This window comes from Ovis aries, chromosome 8 (genome assembly GCF_016772045.2).
Source record: "Ovis aries strain OAR_USU_Benz2616 breed Rambouillet chromosome 8, ARS-UI_Ramb_v3.0, whole genome shotgun sequence".
Taxonomy (NCBI): domain Eukaryota; kingdom Metazoa; phylum Chordata; class Mammalia; order Artiodactyla; family Bovidae; genus Ovis; species Ovis aries.
The window spans coordinates 5,753,702-5,777,566 of NC_056061.1; the positions used below are offsets into that span (position 1 = coordinate 5,753,702).

At 39.1% G+C, this 23,865-nt stretch overlaps 1 protein-coding gene across 1 annotated transcript; it reads left to right on the top strand.

The window, feature by feature from the left end:
• The first annotated feature begins 419 nt into the window (after positions 1-419).
• IRAK1BP1 (interleukin 1 receptor associated kinase 1 binding protein 1) lies at positions 420-17,557 on the top strand. Its single transcript, XM_004011114.6, has 4 exons — positions 420-761; positions 7,860-7,925; positions 14,874-15,004; positions 15,112-17,557. The coding sequence occupies exons 1-4, from the start codon at positions 447-449 to the stop codon at positions 15,380-15,382; spliced, it is 783 nt and encodes a 260-aa protein (XP_004011163.1). The 5' UTR covers positions 420-446; the 3' UTR covers positions 15,383-17,557.
• Positions 17,558-23,865: the final 6,308 nt, after the last annotated feature.

The following is a 23,865-nucleotide window of genomic DNA, read 5'->3' on the forward strand; positions in this document are numbered from 1 at the left end:
CACTGCGCAAGTGGAATAGTAAAGTTAGACAAAAGTAAAGACAAAATTGGGACAATCGGAGACCCACGGCAGATTAAGAATAAAAAGAGCCGTTCCGGCCTCTGAGGAAACTTCCGAGGGATGCACGGCGCGTCGCCGGCCGAGGCAGACGGACGGCGTAGAAAGGGGAGCTCACTGAGAGGGTGGTCGCATAGAAACCTCCCTCAGGTTTTCCAAGGCCACCAGGTAAGCAAGTTAAAAACCACAGCGCCGCGCTCAGCCAACAACTCGTAAAGGAGACGCGGCAAAAGCCTCCGCACAGCGTAGCTCCCGTCCTCCACAGCGGCTCCCGGACCGCCAAGCCCATCCCGATATCCTTTGCGCCGCGCCGCGCCAGCCTTGAGGCCTTGGACCCCTTCGGCCGCCGTCGGCTCTGAGTTGCTACGGACAACCAAGCTGCCATCGCTATGTCGTTGCAACAGACCCCTCAGTCGCGGGTGTTCGTGGAACTGCTTCCCTGGGCTGACCGAGGCCGGGAGAACTATCTGCTCTCGGGTGGAGAGACGCTGCCCGGCCTCCGCCGCCCTCTCTCCTCAGCGCCGGCCCAAACCCCCTCCCGCGAGGTGCATGTCAGCGGCACCGCGGAGGTGTCTGCGAGCCCGGACCGGGCGCAGGTGGTCGTGCGGGTGAGCAGCACCAAGGAGGCGGCGGCCGAGGCCAAGAAGAGCGTTTGCCGCCGCCTGGACTACATCACGCAGAGCCTCCGGCAGCAGGGCGTGCAGGTGAGAGCTCCGCCGGCCAGGAGCTTCCCGCCCGACCGCGGAAAGGCGGCGGCGGAGGGTAGGGGCGGGGAGGGTTTTGAGCGTCTAGGACACCTTTGTGTCATCGGCGGCGTGAGGGGCCGCGAGGACCTGGCTGAGTGTGTATCTCTGGTCCATCCTGCTCAGTTCAGTTCAGTCGCTCGGTCGTGTCCGACTCAGCGACCCCATGAACTGCGGCACGCCAGGCCTCCCTGTCCATCACCAACTCCCGGAGTTTCCTCAAACTCGTGTCCATCGAGTCGGTGATGCCATCCAGCCATCTCATCCTCTGTCGTCCCCTTCTCCCCTCGCCTTCAATCTTTCCCAGCCTATCCTTCTAGGGGAAAGTAATTATCACCCGCAGTGACTTGTAAAACAAAAGAATTAAAATTGAGTGGGGTTTTATTTGGTATCACTTGTTGCAGTATTTTGTTTTTAACCTTGAAATGACGAACTGTTAAGCTTGAAACAATAAGATGTAAATGCTTGCATAAGTAATGTGCTAGACATGGTCTCATTTTTTTGTTTTTATTCTGCACCCCTCCTCCCAGCCGGGGAAAGCTTTACATGAAAGTGAGTCTTTGGTATTTTTCGCAAAAAGTAATGTGAGGCTGGGGCGAGATAGGGGGAATATTGTACCCATTTTCGTTTTATAAAGACTCAAAATTTTCTCCGAATTGTTTAGTTTTAGCTTAAAAAAGAAAATTAAGCCATTGTATTGTACATGCCACATATATGAAATACCTCTTCTTACCAGAGATGTTCCTGAAACAAATCCCTAAATAAATCTTGCCCTAAGCCCACTTTAAAAAAAAAAATGAATGAGTCTTATTTAATTCGTGCAATACCCCTGTTAAGCAGGTTTTAATATCCCCACTTTCCAGATTTAAGGAGGTTAAATAACACTCAGGGTTATATTTGAACTCCTGTATTCTCAAAACCAAAATCTAGGTTTCTTTCAACTAGCCTAGGCTCCAGATAATTAGAATGAAAGAGAATAAGAAAGCACAGACTTCATAGGCTGTCTCAGATCCCTCATATTACAGAGTAGCCTGAAGGCCAGAGCCGTGATTTGTGTCCCCCCAACACTGAGTTCTTAAAAATGCTCTTGTTAGAAATGACACACCCTGAAAAAGCAAGTCTTTATTTTAAGGAGAAGTTTTATTTGTACTTATAAACATAGATTGCATTTATAAGCATAGATTTATTTTAAAAGTCATATTGGAAAGATGCCTCTAAATGATTTACAGTTTAGAAGGATCTGCTGCTAATTATAAATTATGTGAATAAAATGAATTTAATATATAGAAATATATTTTCTCCCCAAAACTGCTGCCAGTGTTGCAGACGTATTTGAATAATATAACTAATTCTTAAGTTTTTGCTTAAAATGTATATGGAGCTCACATGGCTGCAACTTCAAATATGTAAAACAGGATCAATCACTACATCCAACTTAAAGTGATTACATTAAAGACTTAATGTTCAAGACATGCAAAGGTCAGTAATCTCCAGATTATCTCTGCTGATGGAGGAAAGCAGTGGTAAATAATTTGTTCAGTAGAAAGTGCAAATAAAATCATTTATATTACATTTCAGGGTGAATTTAATGAGTCTTCACAAAATCTTTATTCATTTTAAACTTTAAAATCTGTGTTTATAAACATCACTCCCCTGATTAAAAGGCCCCTCATATTCCAAACTCTTTTGCTTAATAGATGGAGCTTATTTCTGTCATTTCCTGTCATCTTCTCCCCTCATAAACTGACTTCCCTCTTTTTTCCTTTAAAAACCAGCCCAAGTTCACTTCTTGAGCATTTTTTTCCTATACTATTCCCTGCATACCATACCCCATTCACAACCCCTAATAAAATGTATCACTTTATATTATAATTACTACTCTCCTTATCTCTCCTCCATATTCTAAACCTCTCCAGAGTGGAGACCCTGGTGGTGCAGAGGTTAAAGCATCTGCCTGCAATGTGGGAGACCTGGGTTCGATCCCTGGGTCGGGAAGATTCCCTGGAGAAGGAAATGGCAACCCACTCCAGTATTCTTGCCTGGAGACTCCCATGGATGGAGGAGATTGGTGGGCTAGTCCATGGGTCCCAAAGAGTTGGACACGACTGAGTGACTTCACTTCACTTCTTGCTTTGTATTGATGGGTTATATTTCGTACTCCTCACATAATGTGTACTTAGAAAGTGGTTTTTAATAAACTATTCAGCTATCATATAGATCATATATAATTTTACGGTTATATATAGTTTCACCTGTGAAGGCATGACCTCATTTTGAGTGTTTTCATGGAAAAATGTTTTAAAGTTCCAAGCAGTATTTACTCATTCAACCATAAAATACTTAAACATTCCTGATCACTGCATTTTAAATAAAACACTTATTAAACATTCCCTATCATTGTTCCTATTTTTCTGTTATCTTTCCTTTTGAAATTTATGAGAACTTTAAAAATTAAGATTATCAATAACTATCTCATATATTGCAAAAATTTTCCCAATTTCGTATTTGCCATGTAACCTTGTTTGCAGTATTAAACATTAAAAATTTTAAAGATTTATTTAAATTCTCTTAATAGTAAAATTTTTTACGATATTTGAGTCTTCTAGTAAATCACTTAAACTCTTCGAAGTTTTATTTTCTTCATAAGGAAAGTTTCTCATAAGGAGATTAAAGCTAAATGATAAGAGTTTTTTAAATCCCCAAATTTGTAATAACTAATGTAATCTGTTTTTATTGTTTTCTTGATCTGCTTCATATGTTGGTTAAAGTACTACTGTTTTTATTGTTTTTCACTTCAAATAAACATTTCTCCTGCAAAAAAAAGTTTTCTGACTTTGGTGTAATGCTTATTGGGTCCTTTGCAAGCCTGAGGCTATGTAACTATTAACTAATATTTCCTGGACTTTTTAGGGACCCTTTATAGTACGTTAACTATTTACTACATTTGGAATTTATTTTGGTATAAGGAAAAGGGTTTTGTTTTCTCCTAAATGGGTAAGTTACTGTACTTAAAGCCCTTAAAAATAAAAGTGCCCTTAAAAATAAAAATTACTGCTTTATTTGATCTTATGGTTGATTCAATAATAAAACAAATAACTCAATTAAAAAGCACAAGATGCCTGAACATATACTTCACCAAAGAATATATACAGATGGCAAGTAAACACATGAAAAGATCCTCCACATTATTTGTCATTAAAGAAATGCAAATTAAAACCACAATTTGATACCATTATGCATGTATTAGATTGACTAAAATCCAATATCATTGATGATAGCAAATGCTGTCAAAGATGTGAAACAACAGAAATTTTCATTCATTGCTGGTGAGACTGCAAAGCGGTATGGCCACTTTGAAAGACAGTCTTACAGCTTCTTACAAAGTTATACTTATTATAGGAACCATTAACCCACATGAGAATCAAAGACTTACATTCACATATAAATTTGTACAAGAATATTTATAGCAGATTTATTCATAACTCACTAAAACTTTAGAACTTGGAACAGCCAAGATGTTTTCAACAGTGGAATGGATAACTGTTACATCCATGCATTGGAAAATTACTCAGCAATAAAGAGGTGCAAGGTATTCACAGAACAACATGGGCAAAGCTTAAATATTATAAGTGAAAAAAACAGATTCAAAAGGTTTACATTCTATGATCCATTCATGTGACATTCTGGAAAAGGGAAAACTATAGGGACATAAATCGGTGGACAGGTTGTTTGATGGCAAAGTGATTAACTATAAAGGAGGTGCACAGAGAAGCTTCTCAAGGGGAAAAATTATTCTGTGTGGTACTGGAGTGGTGAATACATTTGTCGAAACCCATAAAACTGTAAATCACAAAAAGGGAACACTAATTATGCAAGTTTGAAAAAAAAACAGATCAATTCCAGGACAGAACCCAGACTGTGACAAATGAACCTGTAACTCTGTTGCAGATGAATGACATAATTGCACGGAACATGGGGACAGAAGGTGAGCGGAGTATCCTGAGTTTCGGAAAATTATATTTTACTAGAAACTAATGATAAAGATGAAAGATATATAAACTCTGTACTCTAGTTAGTAAATGTTTTTTCCAAGGTTTGCAGTTCTGAAACTATATGTATGCTGCTGCTAAGTCGCTTCAGTCGTGTCCAACTTTGTGCGACCCCATAGACGGCAGCCCACTAGGCTCCCCTGTTCCTGGGATTCTCCAGGCAAGAATACTGGAGTGGGCTGCCATTAGTAGGCTTGAAAAATAGGTGGTTGGTGGCTGAGGGACTGGAGAGGAAATTACAGATAAGAAAGGAAGGTTAGAATGAACTCTGTGGTTCTTAATTAGAAGCATCAGTATGAACTCGTGTTTAGCTTAGTATATATCAGATGGATAGATGCAGAAACAATTGTGAATGTATGTGTATATGTCACAGAGTCGGACAAGACTGAGCGACTGAACTGCACTGATATGTACCATAGTAATAAAAAAATGATAACATCAGAAAAACCTGAAACTGAGGTATATGGAACTCTATACTATCCTGGCAACTTTTCTGTAGATTTTAAATGTTTCTAAAGTAGAAGTTACTAAAAGGTTTCAGAACAGCATGTACAGTATAATTTCATTTATAAAAAATTCTATACATAGATCTACAAATTTTTATGTGCATGGATAGATGATTTAATGTTTACTGAAATATTAACATAAGGGGTTTGGAGACTATTCTTTCTCTAGTATTAGATATTCATTAATTAGTGTATATTATTTTTATAAAAACTATAATGTTAAGTGAAACAATAAAAGATACTTTCTTTTCTGCTACCTTTCCTAGAATTATTTCTCTAATTTTTCCTTCAGAAGTCTTATGTATATTTATCAAGTAAAGTGGGGGAAAACTGAAAAAAGACATCTAAGAAAATAGAAGATATGTTTACATGTCATAAAAGAATGCTAAATGACAAATGTTTCAGGTATCAAGTTTCATGTTTTCAACTTTAAGCAATGTATACAGCATTGGTTTAGTTTATCAATACTGTAATTTTCTACAATGAATAATTATTTCCATAAGATGGTAATAAATATTATCACAAAAATGAATTAATATTTTCACTGAAACTGACATCAGAGCTATAATTGGAACTTAAGTTCAGATTTTCAGGTTAAAGCTTTTTAGAATTTTCTAGGTCTATAAATGGCTTGAAATTAGTGTATATCTTAAAATTCATGTGCATCTAAATCCTTTACCAAATAACAATTAAATGATTGAGCAGCAGCATCTTTACTTAGCATATATTTTTAAAGATACAAATATTTATAAAATATAAGTTCTGCCTATCCCCATGAATGGGAGTAAGTCAAGAATTCATTTCACTAAATTTTAAAACTCTTTTGAAACAAAATAAGTTCAACTTTTTTATCAGAATTATATACCCTGTACTTACCCAGAGAGTCAAAAAGCATTAATGTTACTTTTCTAAGAACAGGCTGGCTTAGGTCCAATATTTCTGGAAATGTTTATATCATAATGATATTTCGTCTCGTTTTGCCAAGTACCTTCTGTGTCAAGCATTTTATTCACAACTTTTCATTAAATCCTCAAATCAGTTCAATGTGATCTTGGAGGGAACAGCAGTGAGTGGCAGCTTGAAGCAAGATCTTAGTTTCCTGCCTGGGAATCAAACCTGTGCTGACTGGGTGAAAACCAGGAATCCTAACCACTAGACCACTAGGGGCTACTGACTAGAAGCAGAGCCCTGGCCCTTGACCTCTTTGAAAAAAGAATTTTAAGAGACCAAGGTCGTAAAACAGGCAGAGATTATTAGAAGCACCATACGTGTGAAAGAGCACAAAGAAAAGCAGTTTATTTAAGACAGAAGTAAAGCACAGCTACGCACTCAGAGAAGAGTTAGGGCATCTTTGCTCAGGAGGAGCGCTGAAGGTGCGGTTTGAATTGCTTAAATAGGGGCCTTCTTCCAGGTCTTTGTTTTCCTCTAGCCAATTACCTTGCTTATTGCCCATATCTGATCTGACTCAGGGCCCGCTCCAATGTGCGCACGAATCTTTTGGCCAAGATGGATTCCAGCTCAAAGGTCTCTGAGGGGTTGGCAAAACATATTTTGGGTTAGCACCCCCTTCTCTTTTGACCCCCTAGGAACTTTTCTGCACATGTACAGTCAGGGAGGTCTCCTTTTCCTGAAGAATGAAAGATGTGGTCATCTTTTTATTCCAGGTGGCTCAGACGGTCTGCCTGCCGTGTGGGAGACCGAGGTTCGATCCCTGGGTTGGGCAGATCCGCTGGAGAAGGAAATGGCAACCCACTCCAGTAATCTTGCCTGGAAAATTCCATGGACTAAGGAGCCTGGTGGGCTACAGTCCATGGGGTCGCAAAGAGTTGGACATGACTGAGCAACTTCACTTTCACTTTCAGGGCTTAGTTCCTCTCTGCTCCTGCCATTATCTTTTTCCCCGAAATACGGGGGAAGGGGAGACAAGCTCCAATCGCTCAACCTGACAAACTCCAGTGGCTCAGCCTGGGGCCCATCTACCTACTACCTCACATGCAATGTAACACAATTTTGTAAGTGTGGAAACTATGTCTCAAAAAGTTGAGTAACTTGCCCAAAGTTACATACTATATGTGTTCAGTAAATTAGTATTATTTGTAAACAAACCATAATATTAAATTATAAATTATTAAATTATAATAAATTATTAAATTATAATATTAAATGTTTAAATTATTAAACATTTTATAAACTCTAACATCCCTACAACATTCAGAATGTTTTATGTACAAATAATGCTTCAGATATATATCACCCTAAGTTCATACTTAACAATGTAAAAATTACAAGTGGAATGACAATTATGAAATATCAGCAAATATTTGTAGTTTTCTGAATTTACGTTTTTTTTTTTAGGAAAATTTTAAAGCATTAGGCAAGCCAGTTCTTTTCACATATTTTGTTATTCTGATTTTAATAAGTACAGGTTTATACTTTATGTTTTAGATTAATTGCATTTAGTAGCCAAACATTCAGTAATCATATTCTTGTACTTTCTCTTTCAGTCAGAAAATGTAACTGTGACAAAGGATTTTAAAAGGCTAGAAAATGCTTATCACATGGAAGCAGAGGTATGTATTATCTTCACAAATAACTGGAAACAGCATGACTTTGTGGGGACAATTTGCATTTAATTTTATTCTTGAAAGTCAAGTACAGGAAAAATACTTCTCATGGTGTTGATAAAAGATCATTTTCCTCAAAATCATTTTTGGTGTTAACATATCTGGGTGAGATTTAAGAGAAATTGTTTTGAAATGGAATAAAAATAGCAAGAGGGAAGTAGCATTTAATTGCCACCTGAACAAAATTTTCATAATGCTATCATGTAGTCAACAGGAAGAAACACTACAGAGGAAGAATTTCTTCTCCGCAGATAAATTGGAAATTAATAGTCATAGCATAAAGGATTGAAAGACTTCAACATTCTTTTGTTTCACAAGACAATTTTATTTTTTGTTAAGATAGATTTAAAAATAAAAACTACTCAACCTTTGCACAAATTGAAAAAATTGTGTATTTTTTTACACACAATTAATGAAAACCTAGATAGTATATTCAAAAGCAGAGACATTACTTTGCCAACTAAGGTCCGTCTAGTCAAGGCTATGGTTTTTCCTGTGGTCATGTATGGATGTGAGAGTTGGACTGTGAAGAAGGCTGAGCACCGAAGAATTGATGCTTTTGAACTGTGGTGTTGGAGAAGACTCTTGAGAGTCCCTTGAACTGCAAGGAGATCCAACCAGTCCATTCTGAAGGAGACCAGCCCTGGGATTTCTTTGGAAGGAATGATGCTAAGGCTGAAGCTCCAGTACTTTGGCCACCTCATGCGAAGAGTTGACTCATTGGAAAAGACTCTGCTGGGAGGGATTGTGGACAGGAGGAGAAGGGGATGACAGAGGATGAGATGGCTGGATGGCATCACCAAATCAATGCAGATGAGTTTGTGTGAACTCCGGGAGTTGGTGATGGACAGGGAGGCCTGGCGTGCTGCGATTCATGGGGTTACGAAGAGTCGGACATGACTGAGCGACTGAACTGAACTGAATGAAAACATTTAGTTCCTAGAACTGTTGAGCTTTTTACTTATCTTCAAAGATTTTATGATCAGGACTTTATGAAGTCAGAGTATGTTATAAGTAGTTACAGCCAGGTTAGAAGACTGCTGTCTCTTTGATTCCAAACTGGGAGTATGTGCTTAGTCACACCACTTCCTTGCCACAGGAAACAAACAAGAGTGGATTAGAATGGACTCTGGTTAATCTAATCAGAGAAACTTTGCCTTTCAGTTTAGTTCAGTTGCTCAGTCGTGTCCTACTCTTTGCGACCCCATGAATCACAGCACGCCAGGCCTCCCTGTCCATCACCATCTCCCGGAGTTCACTCAGACTCATGTCCATCGAGTCAGTGATGCCATCCAGCCATCTCATCCTCGGTCGTCCCCTTCTCCTCCTGCCCCCAATCCCTCCCAGCATCAGAGTCCTTTCCAATGAGTCAACTCTTCGAATGAGGTGGCCAAAGTACTGGAGTTTCAGCTTTAGCATCAGTCCTTCCAGTGAACACCCAGGACTGATCTCCTTTAGGATAGACTGGTTGGATCTCCTTGCAGTCCAAGGGACTCTCAAGAGTCTTCTCCAACACCACAGTTCAAAAGCATCAGTTCTTCGGCGTTCAGCCTTCTTCACAGTCCAACTCTCACATCCGTACATGACCACAGGAAAACCATAGCCTTGACTAGACGGACCTTAGTCGGCAAAGTAATATCTCTGCTTTTGAATATACTATCTAGGTTGGTCATAACTTTTCTTCCAAGGAGTAAGTGTCTTTTAATTTCATGGCTGCAATCACCATCTGCAGTGATTTTGGAGCCCCAGAAAATAAAGTCTGACACTATTTCCACTGTTTCCCCATCTATTTCCCATGAAGTGATGGGACCAGAGGCCATGATCTTTGTGAAAACATGATCTTTGTGAATATTGAGCTTTAGGCCAACTTTTTCACTCTCCACTTTCACTTTCATCAAGAGGCTTTTTAGTTCCTCTTCACTTTCTGCCATAAGGGTGGTGTCATCTGCATATCTGAGGTTATTGATATTTCTCCGGGCAATCTTGATTCCAGCTTGTGTTTCTTCCAGTCCAGCATTTCTTACGATGTGCTCTGCATATAAGTTAAATAAGCAGGGTGACAATATACAGCCTTGACGTACTCCTTTTCCTATTTGGAACCAGTCTGTTGTTCCATGTCCAGTTCTAACTGCTGCTTCCTGACCTGCATACAGATTTCTCAAGAGGCAGTCAGGTGGTCTGGTATTCCCATCTCTCAGAATTTTCCACAGTTTCTTGTGGTCCACACAGTTAAAGGCTTTGGCATAGTCAAGAAAGCAGAAATAGATGTTTTTCTGGAACTCTCTTGCTTTTTCGATGATCCAGCGGATGCTGGCAATTTGATCTCTGGTTCCTCTGCCTTAAGAAATCACCTAGTCCTACCTTCAGGCAGATAATACATTATTTTTCCTAAATTTAACGGTGTGGCTAAGATAGCTTAGGCTCAGAATTTTTAACGATCATATTACAAGAATTAGAATGGAAATTAGAATCCTAGCTTCTTACCTCTTGAGTTAGTAATTATCATAATACACTGTTGTCCCTATATTAACTTGAATAAATTTGTAATTTTTTCACTTAAAATTTAACTATCTGAAGGAATTTTAAAAATACTTTAATGATTTTGGGCTTCCCTGTTGGCTCAGCAATGAAGAATCCACCTGCAATGCAGGAGATGTCATAGGCACCTCACGTTCAATTCCTGGCTCAGGAAGATCCCCTGGAGAAGGAAATGGTGACCCACTCCAGTATTCTTGCCTGGGAAATCCAATGGACAGAGGAGCCTGACAGGCTACAGTCCACGGGGTCGCAGAGAGTCCGGACATGACTTAGTGACCAAACAACAACAATGATGATGATTTTAGGGATCCACCTGGGAAATGTTGAAGTAAAACCTCAGCTTTGCAATTCCTTTATCTGTCTTTCCACTTCTTATGTTGTTTTCTTGTTACAGTTTCAGTGTTGGAGAGATTTTAAAAACCTCGACACAATAAGCATTCAATAAAAGTCTATTAAAAAGTCTATAGGAAAAGTAGTAGAAACAGTCTTCCCTCTCCTTGTCCTTGCACGTTTCCATGTGTCATGTGTGTTCCATACATTATCTCATCTAATCTTTTCTCAACTCTCCATTTTTGTTGTGAAATATTTTATATGTGGTTTGGTTTTAGTGGTTTTAGTTGCTAAGTCATATCCAACTCTTGTGACCCCATGGACTGTGGCCTGCTAGGCTCCTCTGTCCATGGGATTTTCCAGGCAAGAATACTGGAGTGGGTTGCCAATCCCTTGTCCAATGTATAAATCATATTTATACTTGATTTATGCATTTAAATCATATTTTTCCTATCTTCTATTTCCCCTATATTCAGCAAAAATATTGTTCAAAATCAAAGGCCAATTATAGACTTTTTCAGAAATCTGAAAGAATTTATTACCATAGACCTTCAATCCAAGGAATGTTAAACAGAGTTGGGTAGGTGGAAGAAAATGGTACTAGAAAGGAATAGGAATCTACAGAGAGGAATGAAGAACACTGAAAATGGTAACTACATAGGTAGATTTGATATTTTTCTTATATCTCTATAACTCTACACCTATATAAAAATAATTGTTTAAACAAAAAGATAATGATGAACTTTAGGGATTATAACATATATAAAACATACAAAAGCAATAGCATGAAGGGAGAAATTGAAGTACAATATTTAAAGTTTCCTATGTGTGAAATGGTGTATCTCCTGAAGGTAGACTGAGATAAATTAAACATATATATCCTGTAAACTCTAAAGCAGACACTAAAGTAACAGGTTACAGTAAAGAAACCAATGAAAGATATCAAATAGAATAAAAAATATACTCAATCTCTTCCCAAAAAGGCAGAAAATGGGGAGAGGGGAACAAAGAAAATATGAGACAAATAGAAAATCAATAGCAAGGTCAGAAGAACCATATCAATAATCACATTAAATACAAATAATTTAAGGGGCTTTCCCCATGGCTCAGTAAAGAACCTGCCTGCCAATGCAGGAGACATAAGAGACACAGGTTCAAGCCCTGGGTCAGGAAGATCCCCTGGAGGAGAGCATGGCAAGCCACTCCAGTATTCTTGCCTGGAGTATGGATAGAGGAGTCTGGCAGGCTACAGTCCACAGCGTTGCAAAGAGTTGGATACAACTGAAGCGACTAAGCATGCACGCATGCTGATGTATAAGTGAGATGAATGACAGTAATGATACAAGAGATGGGGTGGAATACTTAGGATTATTTTCTTATTATAGTTATACAGCCCATAAAGTGGTATAGTGTTATTTAAAGTGGACTTGGATTCATTGTAAATATGTATTATGTACTTTAGGGAAACCACTAATAAAAGCTTAAAAAATATAACTGATATGCTAAGAAAGGAGAAAAAAAAAGAAATCATGAAATGCTCAATTAAAATCACAAAAGGCAGAAGACAGAACTTAGAAAAAAGAACAAAGGAAACATAGAAAACAGTAAAGAATATGGTAGATATTAATCCAGCTATGTCAGTAATGCTTTGAACATCAGTGGTCTAAATGTAGCAATTAAAAGACAGATTGTCACAGTGGATCAAAAAACACCATCAAACTATATGTTATCTATGAGAAATCTGTTTTAAATATAAAGACATATATAGATATCCATGGAGAAAAATTAATCATGCTAATACTTATCAAAAGAAAGCAAGAGTCACTATTGTAATTTTAGACAGAGCAGACTTCATAATAGGGAGTTATCAAGGATACAGAAGGGTATTATGTAATGATGCAGGGCAGTTTTCCAAGAAACATAACAATCCATGGGGACTTCCCTGGTGGTCCAATGGTTAAGACTCTGTGCTTCCAGTGCAGGGTTCAGTCCCTGGTCAGGGAACTAAGATCCCACATGGCCCACAGTGGCACAGCCAAAAAATAATAACAGTCTTTAATATGCATTCTCCTGAGTGTCAAACTACATCAGGCAAAAACTAATAGAACCTCTAGGAGAAATAGATGAGTCCACCATCATAGTTGGAGTCTCCAACTTCCTTTATCAAAAAGGGACAGATTCAGGGACTTCCCTGGTGGTCCAGTGGTTAACAGTCTACCTGGCAGTGCAGGGGACTTGGGTTCAGTCCCTGGTCAGGGAACTAAGATCCCACAGGCCATGGAGCAACTAAGCCTGTGGGCCGCAAGCAGACAGACTGTACACCACACAAAAGCTCCCACATGATGCAGTGAAGACCCTGTGTGCAGCAACTAAGACCTGATGCAGCCAGATAAATAATTTCTTAAAAAAAAGAAGGGGCAGATTCCACAGGCATAAAATCAGTAAGGACCTAGTTAAATTCAACAATACCGTCAATTGACTGGATATAATGGACATCTACGGGGCTTCTCAGGTGGTTCAGTGGTAAAGATCCACCTGCCAAGCACGAGACATGGGTTCCATCAACTCCTGGGTCAAGAAGATCTCCTGGAGAAGGAAATGGCAACCCACTCCAGTGTTCTTGTCTAGAAAATCCCACGGACAGAGGAGCCATGGGTTCACGAAGAGTCGGACACAACTTAACGACTAAAAAACAACAAAAAAATGGAAATCTATAAAATACTTCTCCCAAAAGAGAATTCTTCTCAAGCTCTCATGGAACATTCACCAAGATAGCACACATTTGGAATTTGGGTCTTTCAAGAACAAGCCACCCGTTCTTAATACTTGGCTCTGCAGTAAACCTTTCTCTGCTCCCCTTACCCCTAAAATACATTCTAGGCCAAAACTTATACCTTAACAAGTTTAAAAGGATAGATAATATAATGTCTGCTCTCTGATCACAATGGAATTAAACTAGAAATCAGTAACAGAAACACAATTGGAAAACCCCCAAATATGTGGAGATTAAACAACATACTTTAAATGACATGTGGATCAATGAAGACATCCCAAGATAAATTTTAATATGTTTAGAACGAAATGAAAATGAAAATACAATCTATCAAAAACTATGAGATGCAGCGAAAGCAGGGCTTAGCGAGAAGTGTTAGCATTGAATGCATATAGTAAAAAGAAGAAAAATCTGAAATAAATAATCTAAGCTTCTGCCTTTAGAAACTAGAAAAAAGAGCAAATTAATCCAAAGTATTGAAACCAGACAGAACATCAGTCTTCCGTGGATAACATTTATGATGAAAGGCAACTGTTCTGTATTGTATAAGATGACTCTGTGCTACTCCAGCCTGTGCTTAAGTATCTGTACATTATTGTTTCACATACTTTACATAGAGTATTATATGTTTTACATAAAGTACTTCAGTACCTGCACTTTATTGTTTTACGTATTGAGCTTGTGTAAAGTTTCCTTAGGAAAAAGGTTTAGTTTGCTTCCATAGAATGTTTAAAGACTACAGTTTTCAAGTATTGCTGAATATATAAGAACTGCTTCCACATAATTAAAGGCAGATGGCATAATGAAATAGATGAGCTTCTGCGTATAGATCTGAAAATAACTATTGGATGAAGAAGCATACCTCACTGACAGCAGTGAAGCATGAAGTAATTACCGCTAATCAGGAAGCTAGCTAATGTCTAAAGAGTCATGAAACATTTATCAGGCTAAGAATTTAGCCAAATAATAAAATTGAAGGGGAAGCCCCCCAATTCTGTTTCATAAAAAAGTCCCTGACTGATTTAAAATGAATTTTTAAATGTTCAAGTCAACATTAAACAAATTAAAAAATTCATAAGCAAAGATAAATTCAATAACAAAATTTGGTTATAAGTACCAAGTAGGCCTTTCTTATCTGTTACATACTATAAAATGACCTCACTGTAGTCTGTCTTTACTTTTTTTTAACTCACATGTAGAAAAAAATTTGAAATCAGAAATGAAAATAATTTCAACTGTTATTTCATTTACAGGTCTGCATTACATTTACTGAATTCGGAAAAATGCAAAATATCTGTAACTTTCTTGTTGAAAAGCTAGATAGCTCTGTTGTCATCAGCCAACCCCAGTTCTATCATATGCCAGGTTCTGTTGATAACCTTCGGTAAGTTAAGCACATCTTTCAATGAATTATCAACTAATTAAACAAAACTGTTCCATCCTACAGTTTGTTGGATGTCTTACTAATCATCTCTGCATTTAATTCCTAAGACGACAAGCCTGTCTTGCTGCTGTAGAAAACGCATGGCGCAAAGCTCAAGAAGTCTGTAACCTTGTTGGCCAAACTCTAGGAAAACCTTTAATAATCAAAGAAGAAGAAACGAAAGAATGGGAAGGCCAAATAGATGATCCCCAGTCATCCAGACTTTCAAATTCATTAACCGTACAACAAAAAATCAAAAGTGCAACAATGCATGCTGCTTCCAAAGTATTTATAACTTTTGAAGTAAAGGGGAGAGAGAAGAAAAAAAAACACATCTGAAATTCTGACCAAAATATATTGCGTTTGTATCTTTTTTTTGTCTATTTTTATACTTTTTATAATGTTTGCTTTTGTCATAATTATATATATTGTATAGTGTATAATAAAGTGTTTCGCCCCCAAGCCTGTCAATCCTTGAATATAGTTCCACAGAATACTTACATTTACTTTCTGTTTTCGAAAACGTATTACAGGAAATACTCTGGAAACCAATGTGTTATATACGCTTGTATACAGACAGTTCATGTAAGTGCATGGTGTAAATAATTTTATATTTCTACTCTGGAAAGAAATGTTGACACAGTTATTAACATGATTCTTAACATGCATTCTTAGAAAGAACAATGGGCTACTCTGGTAGCTCAGTAAAGAATCCACCTACAATTCAGGAGACCTGGGTTCGATCTCTGGGTTGGGAAGATCCCCTGGAGAAGGGTATGGCAACCCACTCCAGTATTCTTGCCTGGAGAATCCCACGGACAGAGGAGCCTGGTGGGCTTCAGTCCATGGGGTCACAAAGAGTCAGACACAACTGAGTGACTAACACTTTCACTTTCACACTTGCACAACATTCATTCTTAGAACAATGAGCAATACATAACTTTTGATAAAAGGATAATGATGTATACTAAGAAAATATTCTGATGCCGGAAATAAAAGGTAATATATGGACCAGACTGTCTTCACCAGGACTCCTTTGATTATACCAGCTTTCTCCAGTACAAATATAACGTAATCCATGTATATAATAAAAGATTTCTTAGTAGGTGTATTTTTTAAAAAGTAAAAAACAATTGAAACTAATACTTTATGTAACCTAGCATATCCAAAATATCATTTCAGCATGTAACTATTTTCTAAATAATTAATGGGTATTTTATATTCTTTTTTTATCATGTTTTCAAAATCTAGTGTGTATTTTATATTACAGCACACATCAATTCATATGCTAAATTTTCATCACAAATACTTGATCTGTATATAATTTTCTTAAAATATAGGCAAAAAAAAAATAGGTTCACATACCCATGTTGTTCCAGACATGCTTAAAGATCTAGTAACTGGATCAAGTGTCAGTTTTTAAATTTTAAAAAAAAAACAACTTTTTTAATTTTAACATTCAGTTCCTTAGTTTCACTAGCCACATTTCAGGGACTTGAAAGCCGTAAGTAGGTAATGGCTACCATGTTGGACAGCACAGAGCCATACACTGAGATGATCCTTTAAGGCTGTCAGCAAGTTCGTCACTGCTATCGCAATATACACTGTCTAAAGTGTGTCTACAGAAAACAAGTCTGTCATGTTGCACAGGCTCACCATTCCCCACCACACAGCTAGGCCCTTGGGGTGGTTTTTTTTTTTTTCCCCTGATATTTCTTGACACTCATATGCCAATATTTCTCTCATATTCCAGTATGTAGTTTCCATCCCCACATACTTTCTTAAGTGACACTAAAAACCACTTCTCCATCTCTTCTGTGGTATCCTTGAAGTGAAGTGAAGTGAAGTCGCTCAGTCGTGTCCAACTCTTTGCGATTCCGTGGACTGTAGCCACGAGGCTCCTCCGTCCATGGGATTCTCCAGGCAAGAGTACTGGAGTGGGTTGCCATTTGCTTCCCCAGGGTATCTTCCCGACCCAGGGATCAAACCCAGGTCTCCCTCATCGTAGGCAGACACTTTAATCTCTGAGCCACCAGGGAGGTGGGAGGGAATATGGAAGCTAAGAAGAACTTTAGACTCTGACGCTGCTATTTTAAAATCCTGATTTTACCACTTGAGTGTAAGCTTCTTTAGAGTGGAGATCTTCTCTTTCTCGTTCACAACTGCATTCTCAGTCTCAGCATAGTGACAGGGCCAACACAGAGCAGATTCTCCAATATCTGCTGAGCATATAAACCGGTTATGAAAACTAGGCAAGTCACTTTAATTAAGCTTCTCTTTCTTCACCAGTGAAATGAGGCTAATATCTATCCTGCAGTGTTACTATAAGGATTAAAGTTGATAAATGTAAGACAATAAAGAATAATGCCTAGTACATAACAGTCATTTGGTAAATGGTAGCCACTCTATCAACTGCATTCTTTGATTATTGTCAACCCAAGTAAAATCTGCCTTCTCCAAGTCTTCCATTAAGATGAATTTTTAGTCATATTAAAAATAAACATCAGAAAATCAGCTTAATGTATGTTGAATTTTTATTTCAAAAAAAAGTTAAGATTATATCTTAGCATTCATTTATCCACTTGAGTAAAAAAGTACAGTTGAGTCTATATCAAGAAAAAAAATTGTTCATACTCAGTAAAATTTAATCACAGGGAGTGATTTTTCTTAGCCATGGCTGCATTATATTTTTGGTTCCATCATATTTGGTAAAGAAGGCTTTCAACTTTGCAAGAAATATCAATACCTAAAAACAAATTTTAAGTTAGCATGCACTTTTTAGGATTCACAGGCATTTTTACAGACATTGCTTCAAAAAAAATCCTGTAAAATGGGCAGTCTTACAATTGTATAGAGTATGTAAGAGCAGAAATCCTTCAATGATTGGACTGGTTTATGTGTGACCTGTACACTTAAAGAGTATCAAGTTTAGTTGTCAGTTAATAGCAATTTTATTAAGGTGGCAGATACTAGAGTCTCACAATGAATTACTTAGGGGATCTATGCCACAAAGCCTGCTAGAATAACCTATACTGAACTTAATTCTTTACTTCCTTTTAAAGAAAATCTTTAAAGAAAGCAAAAAATTATAATTGCTATTTTCTGAAAGAAAATTTCTAGTTAGAATATTTGAAACAGACCTGATGCTGAAGCTGAAACTACAATACTTTGGCCACCTGATGCGAAGAGCTGACTCATTTGAAAAGACCCTGATGCTGGGGAAGATTGAGGGCAGGAGGAGAAGAGGATGACAGAGGATGAGAAGGATGGCATCACTGACTCGATGGACATGAGTTTGAGTAAGCTCCAGAAGTTGGTGATGGACAGGGAAGCCTGGTGTGCTGCAGTCCATGGGGTCACAAAAAGTCGGACATGACTGAGTGACTGAACTGAAGTGAAACAGACCCACCCGCTGTGTTCCAAGCTCCTTTTTAGAAGGAAATACTATTAAAATAAGGTTTCTGAATATGACTGATAAATAGGATTCCATTCAGCTACATACTAAAAATTACATTTTTAAAAAATTTAACTGAAGGATAATCGCTTTACAGTACTGTGTTGGTTTCTGCCATACATCAACATGAATCAGCCATAGGTAGACATATGTCCCCTCCCTCCTGACTCTCCCTCCCACCTCCCTCCCCACCCCACCCCTCAAAGTTGTTACAGAGCCCTGGTTGTAGTTCCCCAAGTCATACAGCAAATTCCAAGTGACTAAGATTACATATTTGGTGGTAGCAATTTACCTTACTTTTATCAGTATTCTTATTTGACAGTTAACTTGAGTTCAATGTAAATAAATAAGACCTGCAAAAATATTTTTTAACCTAAGATTCTGTACCTCATATTCCACAAGTATTGTTATGTCCTCTTTGGAAATGTAGGTTTAGGATATCCCAATTCTGTCAGACTTGATGAGAATTTGATACTGAGGAATTCTCACTAGCCTAAAAAAAAAATGAATTATTAAGTCAAAAGTGGGAGTTAACACATTATCTACAGTACAGAATTATTCGGGAGACATATGCTTCATTATTCATTCCCTAAAAGCTACATAAATTAGTTTAATCAAAATAATAAGCATTTATTATTTTATTCATATTATATTTGCACCCAAATAGTTTCTGATAGCTGTAATCTGTTGTGGCCTAAATCTCTTAATCATATTCGGTTATGTTAAAAGACTAGAATTCACAGTGGCTAATGCAAGTCCCAAAGAAAGGCAATGCCAAAGAATGCTCAAACTACTGCACAATTGCACTCATATCACACGCTAGTAAAGTAATGCTCAAAATTCTCCAAGCCAGGCTTCAGCAGTACGTGAACCGTGAACTTCCAGATGTTCAAACTGGTTTTAGAAAAGGCAGAGGAACCAGAGATCAAACTGCCAACATCTGCTGGATCATGGAAAAAGCAAGAGAGTTCCAGAAAAACATCTATTTCTGCTTTCTTGACTATGCCAAAGCCTTTGACTGTGTGGATCACAAGAAACTGTGGAAAATTCTGAAAGAGATGGGAATACAGACCACCTGACCTGCCTCTTGAGAAATCTGTATGCAGGTCAGGAAGCAACAGTTAGAACTGGACATGGAACAACAGACTGGTTCCAAATAGGAAAAGGAGTATGTCAAGGCTGTGTATTGTCACCCTGCCGGGAGCCAGTGTGAGGAATCCCGCCCGTGACAAGGTCATGAGGAAGGAAGCTGACATACGCAAGGCGTGCTCAGACTTCAGGGACCCCTCTGGAAATTCCTAAGCATGTACCCCAACAAAAATCTGCCGGCTTTTGTGCTCTGCTTTTCCACTCTTCTGACATTTTCTGGAAAAAGTCAATTCAGGGCTTTAGTCTTCTGCATTTGAAAGAGTGTTTCAATCCAAAAAACCCTCTGATGGCTTTCTAGCCTGCCTGCAGGACTCCTACAGCTGCGCGTGTGATTGTTTGAGGCCTCCTGACCGCAGGAGGCACAGGAAGCTTAAAACATCCTAGGAATGTAGGAGCTTCCGAGGAGTCAAAATCTTTTTAGGACTGATTAAAGGTTTCATTTGTTGAGTCAATATTTGCTGCCAAATTTTCACATCCTTTAGTTGTAGATATAGTTAGAAAAACAAGTAGTAGACCTTGTGTTAGCAACATTAGATCTTTGAGTTAAGTACCCTCTTTGTTGTGTCCCACTGCACCTTTGTTCTATTGAGATGTAACTTTAATGTTAATGCTTTAAGGAGATGTAGATTAAAGAAAAACACTTCAGGGGAAACAAGATTAACATTCATTAAGGAAGAGAGCCAAAAAGTGTTAACAAGCCTCTTGGCCAGAAGATAATGTAAATCACCTGAGACCTTTTGTATACCAAATGATGTAGAGAAAGAGCCTGAGCTGCGAACGCTACATAATCTTGTGTTACCCATTGATCTCTGTGTTTTATCAAAAGTATAAAAGGCCTTCTGAACAATAAAGGATGGGGGCAGGGGCCGGGGGCCAGCTTCTTGGACCAGCTTCTCTAACTAGTCTCCCGGCCTGGTTTCTTGGCACTCTGGCTTCCCCCGTGTCTCTCTCTCTCTTTCTTCTCCTCTCTCTTTCCCTCCCTCTGCTCTTTACTTTAATTTCGGGTTGAATTTCCACCTGGAGCGCGGAGGCTCACCAGGTCTACTTACTTGCCCCGGCTGTTAAGATCCGCGAGAAAGGGAGCTTAAGGCGAGGCACCCTTAGATATTCAAGCGGGCGCCGGTGGCCCAACGTAGATGGTGCAAATTCCTTGTCTGGAATTTTATTGGCCTTCCGCGTAAACCAAGCTATTCAGCCCTCTTCCTCCACTTAATCTTCTTACTACACTATAATTTCTTAATCTAATCTTACTTTAATAAATAAACAAGTCTTTCCACGCCGACGCCGTCCACCCTTTGAATTCCCTGGATCCGCCGGGGCTGGACCCCGGCAGTCACCCTGCTTATTTAACTTCTATGCAGACTACATCATGAGAAATGTTGGGCTGGACGAAGCACAAGCTGGAATCAAGATTGCCGGGAGAGATATTAATAACCTCAGATATGCAGATGACACCACCCTTATGGCAGAAAGTAAAGAGGAACTAAAAAGCCTCTTGATGAAACTGAAAGAGGAGAGTGAAAAAGTTGGCCTAAAGCTCAACATTCAGAAAACAAAGATCATGGCATCCGGTCCCATCACTTCATGGCAAATAGATGGGGAAACAGTAGAAACAGTGTCAGACTTTATTTTTCTGGGCTCCAAAATCACTGCAGATGGTGACTGCAGCCATGAAATTAAAAGATGCTTATTCCTTGGAAGGAAATTTATGACCAACCTAGATAGCATATTGAAAAGCACAGACATTACTTTGCCAACAAAGGTCCGTCTGGTCAAGGCTATAGTTTTTCCAGTGGTCATGTATGGATGTGAGAGTTGGACTGTGAAGAAGGCTGAGCACCGAAGAATTGATGCTTTTGAACTGTGGTGTTGGAGAAGACTCTTGAGAGTCCCTTGGACTGCAAGGAGATCCAACTAGTCCATTCTGAGGGAGATCAGCCCTGGGATTTCTTTGGAAGGAATGATGCTAAAGCTGAAACTCCAGTACTTTGGCCACCTCATGCGAAGAGTTGACTCATTGGAAAAGACTCTGATGCTGGGAGGGATTGGGGGCAGGAGGAGAAGGGGACGACCCAGGATGAGACGGCTGGATGGCATCACTGACTTGATGGACATAAGTCTGAGTGAACTCCAGGAGATGGTGATGGACAGGGAGGCCTGGTGTGCTGTGATTCATGGGGTCGCAAAGAGTCGGACACAACTGAGCAACTGAACTGAACTGAACTGAACTGAACCTGTTAAGGAATTCCCTGGTTGCTCAGCTGGTAAAGAATCTGCCTGCAATGCAAGAAGACCCTGGTTTGAGTCCTGGGTCTGGAAGATCCCCTAGAGAAGGAATAGGCTACCCACTCCAGTATATCCTGGCTTCTCTGGTAGCTCAGACAGTAAAGAATCCACCTGCAGTGTAGGAGACCTGGGTTCGATCCCTGAGTTGGGAAGATCCCCTGGAGGAAGGCATGGCGACCTACTCCAGTATTCTGGCCTGGAAATCCCATGGACAGAGAAGCCTGGTAGACTGCAGTCCATGAAGTCCCAAAGAGTCAGATAGGACTGAGCACAGCACAGCACATAACCTACTAAGCAGGAGGGCATTGTGTTTGAGTCACTCTCTGGAGCTCTGGCTTCAACCTCCCAACCAACAAGTATCCCCAGATAGCCATGTCACTTGTGGATGATCACCAGTCCCGCCTCGACATGAGCAAATGCTAGTTCAGGACTTCAGATGTAAGGTGGTTCTGTTATAACAGTGAAAAGGCAGAAAAGATGAATCAAAAACATATTTGCTACACAGAGTTTAAGACCTGTCAGGGCTTCATAATGCTTGGTACAATTAATAAGACAAATTAGTGAACCAAAAGCTAACATTAGTTTCCACACTAAGAGATTAAAAGTCTAGGTGGCAGAAGAAAGTACAAATCTACCTGAAACAAGGTAGTGATCCCCAAATTAAAAATAAATCCTCCAAACATCATATTACGATCTGGTGGTGGGGCAGGGGTATGCATATGTGTGTGTCCCCATTTTTTTAACTATAGAGATTCTGTGCTCCTTCCCTTCTACAAATGATTTTAAACCAAAGAGTCAGAAATAGGTAAATAGTTCCAATACTTCACAACATAAAAATCTACACTGATCACATTGAAAGTGAAAGTGAAGTCTCTCAGTCATGTCCGACTCTTTGTGACCCCACGGACTGTAGCCTACCAAGCCTCTCTGTCCATGGGATTTTCCAGCTAAGAGTACTGGAGAGGGTTGCCATTTCCTTCTCCAGGGGATCTTCCCAACCCAGGGATCAAACCCAGGTTTCCCGCATTGCTGACAGGCACTTCACCATCTGAACCACCAGGGCAGCCCAATTATTTACATCCTAATTTTTCATCTGTCTCTACTCAAGACTATGAACTCCTCAGAAGTAGGGTTATGTCTTAAACATCTCTCTTCCTAGTACCTGGCTAATAAAAGGCTGAGAGGAGGAAAAACCGTCAGTTACTCTGCTTTATCCCCAAATGAGAAAGATAGTGTTTATAGCAGAGTACTTGAATGTTGGTACATGTGGAAGTGGGGACGGGAAGTGCAGGGCACTGATTCCAGAATCAAATACAAATACGATCTTCTGTAATAGGCTTTGAAAGTTAAATTAACAGTAATGGGAACAAATTCGATTTAAACATGTTTATTAAAAGTTGTAAGTTAACTGAATTTCTTACATGCAGTTTTACAGTGGCTGCAGTCAGAATTTCAAAAGCAACTTCCCCTGGCCTTGTCTTATGGCCTGTTTTTTGGTTTGTTTGTTTTTTTTTTCAATGTTGTGTTTTGTGGGCTTTTTTTTTTTTTTTGCTTTTGTTCATTGTTTTTATTTACATACCACCCCCTCAGACAAGCAACACTAGCAGAAATGCAAAGATGCCTGTCGGTGACCACCCTGTTCAGTTTTCCTCTGTGGAGGGTCTTCTCAGTGATCAGGGAACACTCGGAGTTCCTTCTGTGTTTGCGCATTTTCTAATAGTCATGCTTTATTTCTCCAAAGCTTAGCTTTCTCAGGAAAGAGGTCCGTGGCTACATTTTGTCATTAAACTGGTCTCTTAAATTGTTTCAGAAACTATATTCATCGTAAGCTTACTGGGTCAGCTCTAAGTGGGGACCTTGGCCCTACCCACCTGTCACCACCGAGAGTAATGACAGCTACACTTGGCCACGCATTGCTCACACACAAGCCAGG

Bases quoted from the DNA above. Each gene is read 5' to 3' on its own strand.
- IRAK1BP1 (XM_004011114.6), top strand. From the start codon at position 447: ATGTCGTTGCAACAGACCCCTCAGTCGCGGGTGTTCGTGGAACTGCTT. The intron at 762-7,859 runs GTGAGAGCTCCG...TTTCTCTTTCAG, and splicing joins TCCGGCAGCAGGGCGTGCAG to TCAGAAAATGTAACTGTGAC. The intron at 15,005-15,111 runs GTAAGTTAAGCA...TTAATTCCTAAG, and splicing joins GGTTCTGTTGATAACCTTCG to ACGACAAGCCTGTCTTGCTG.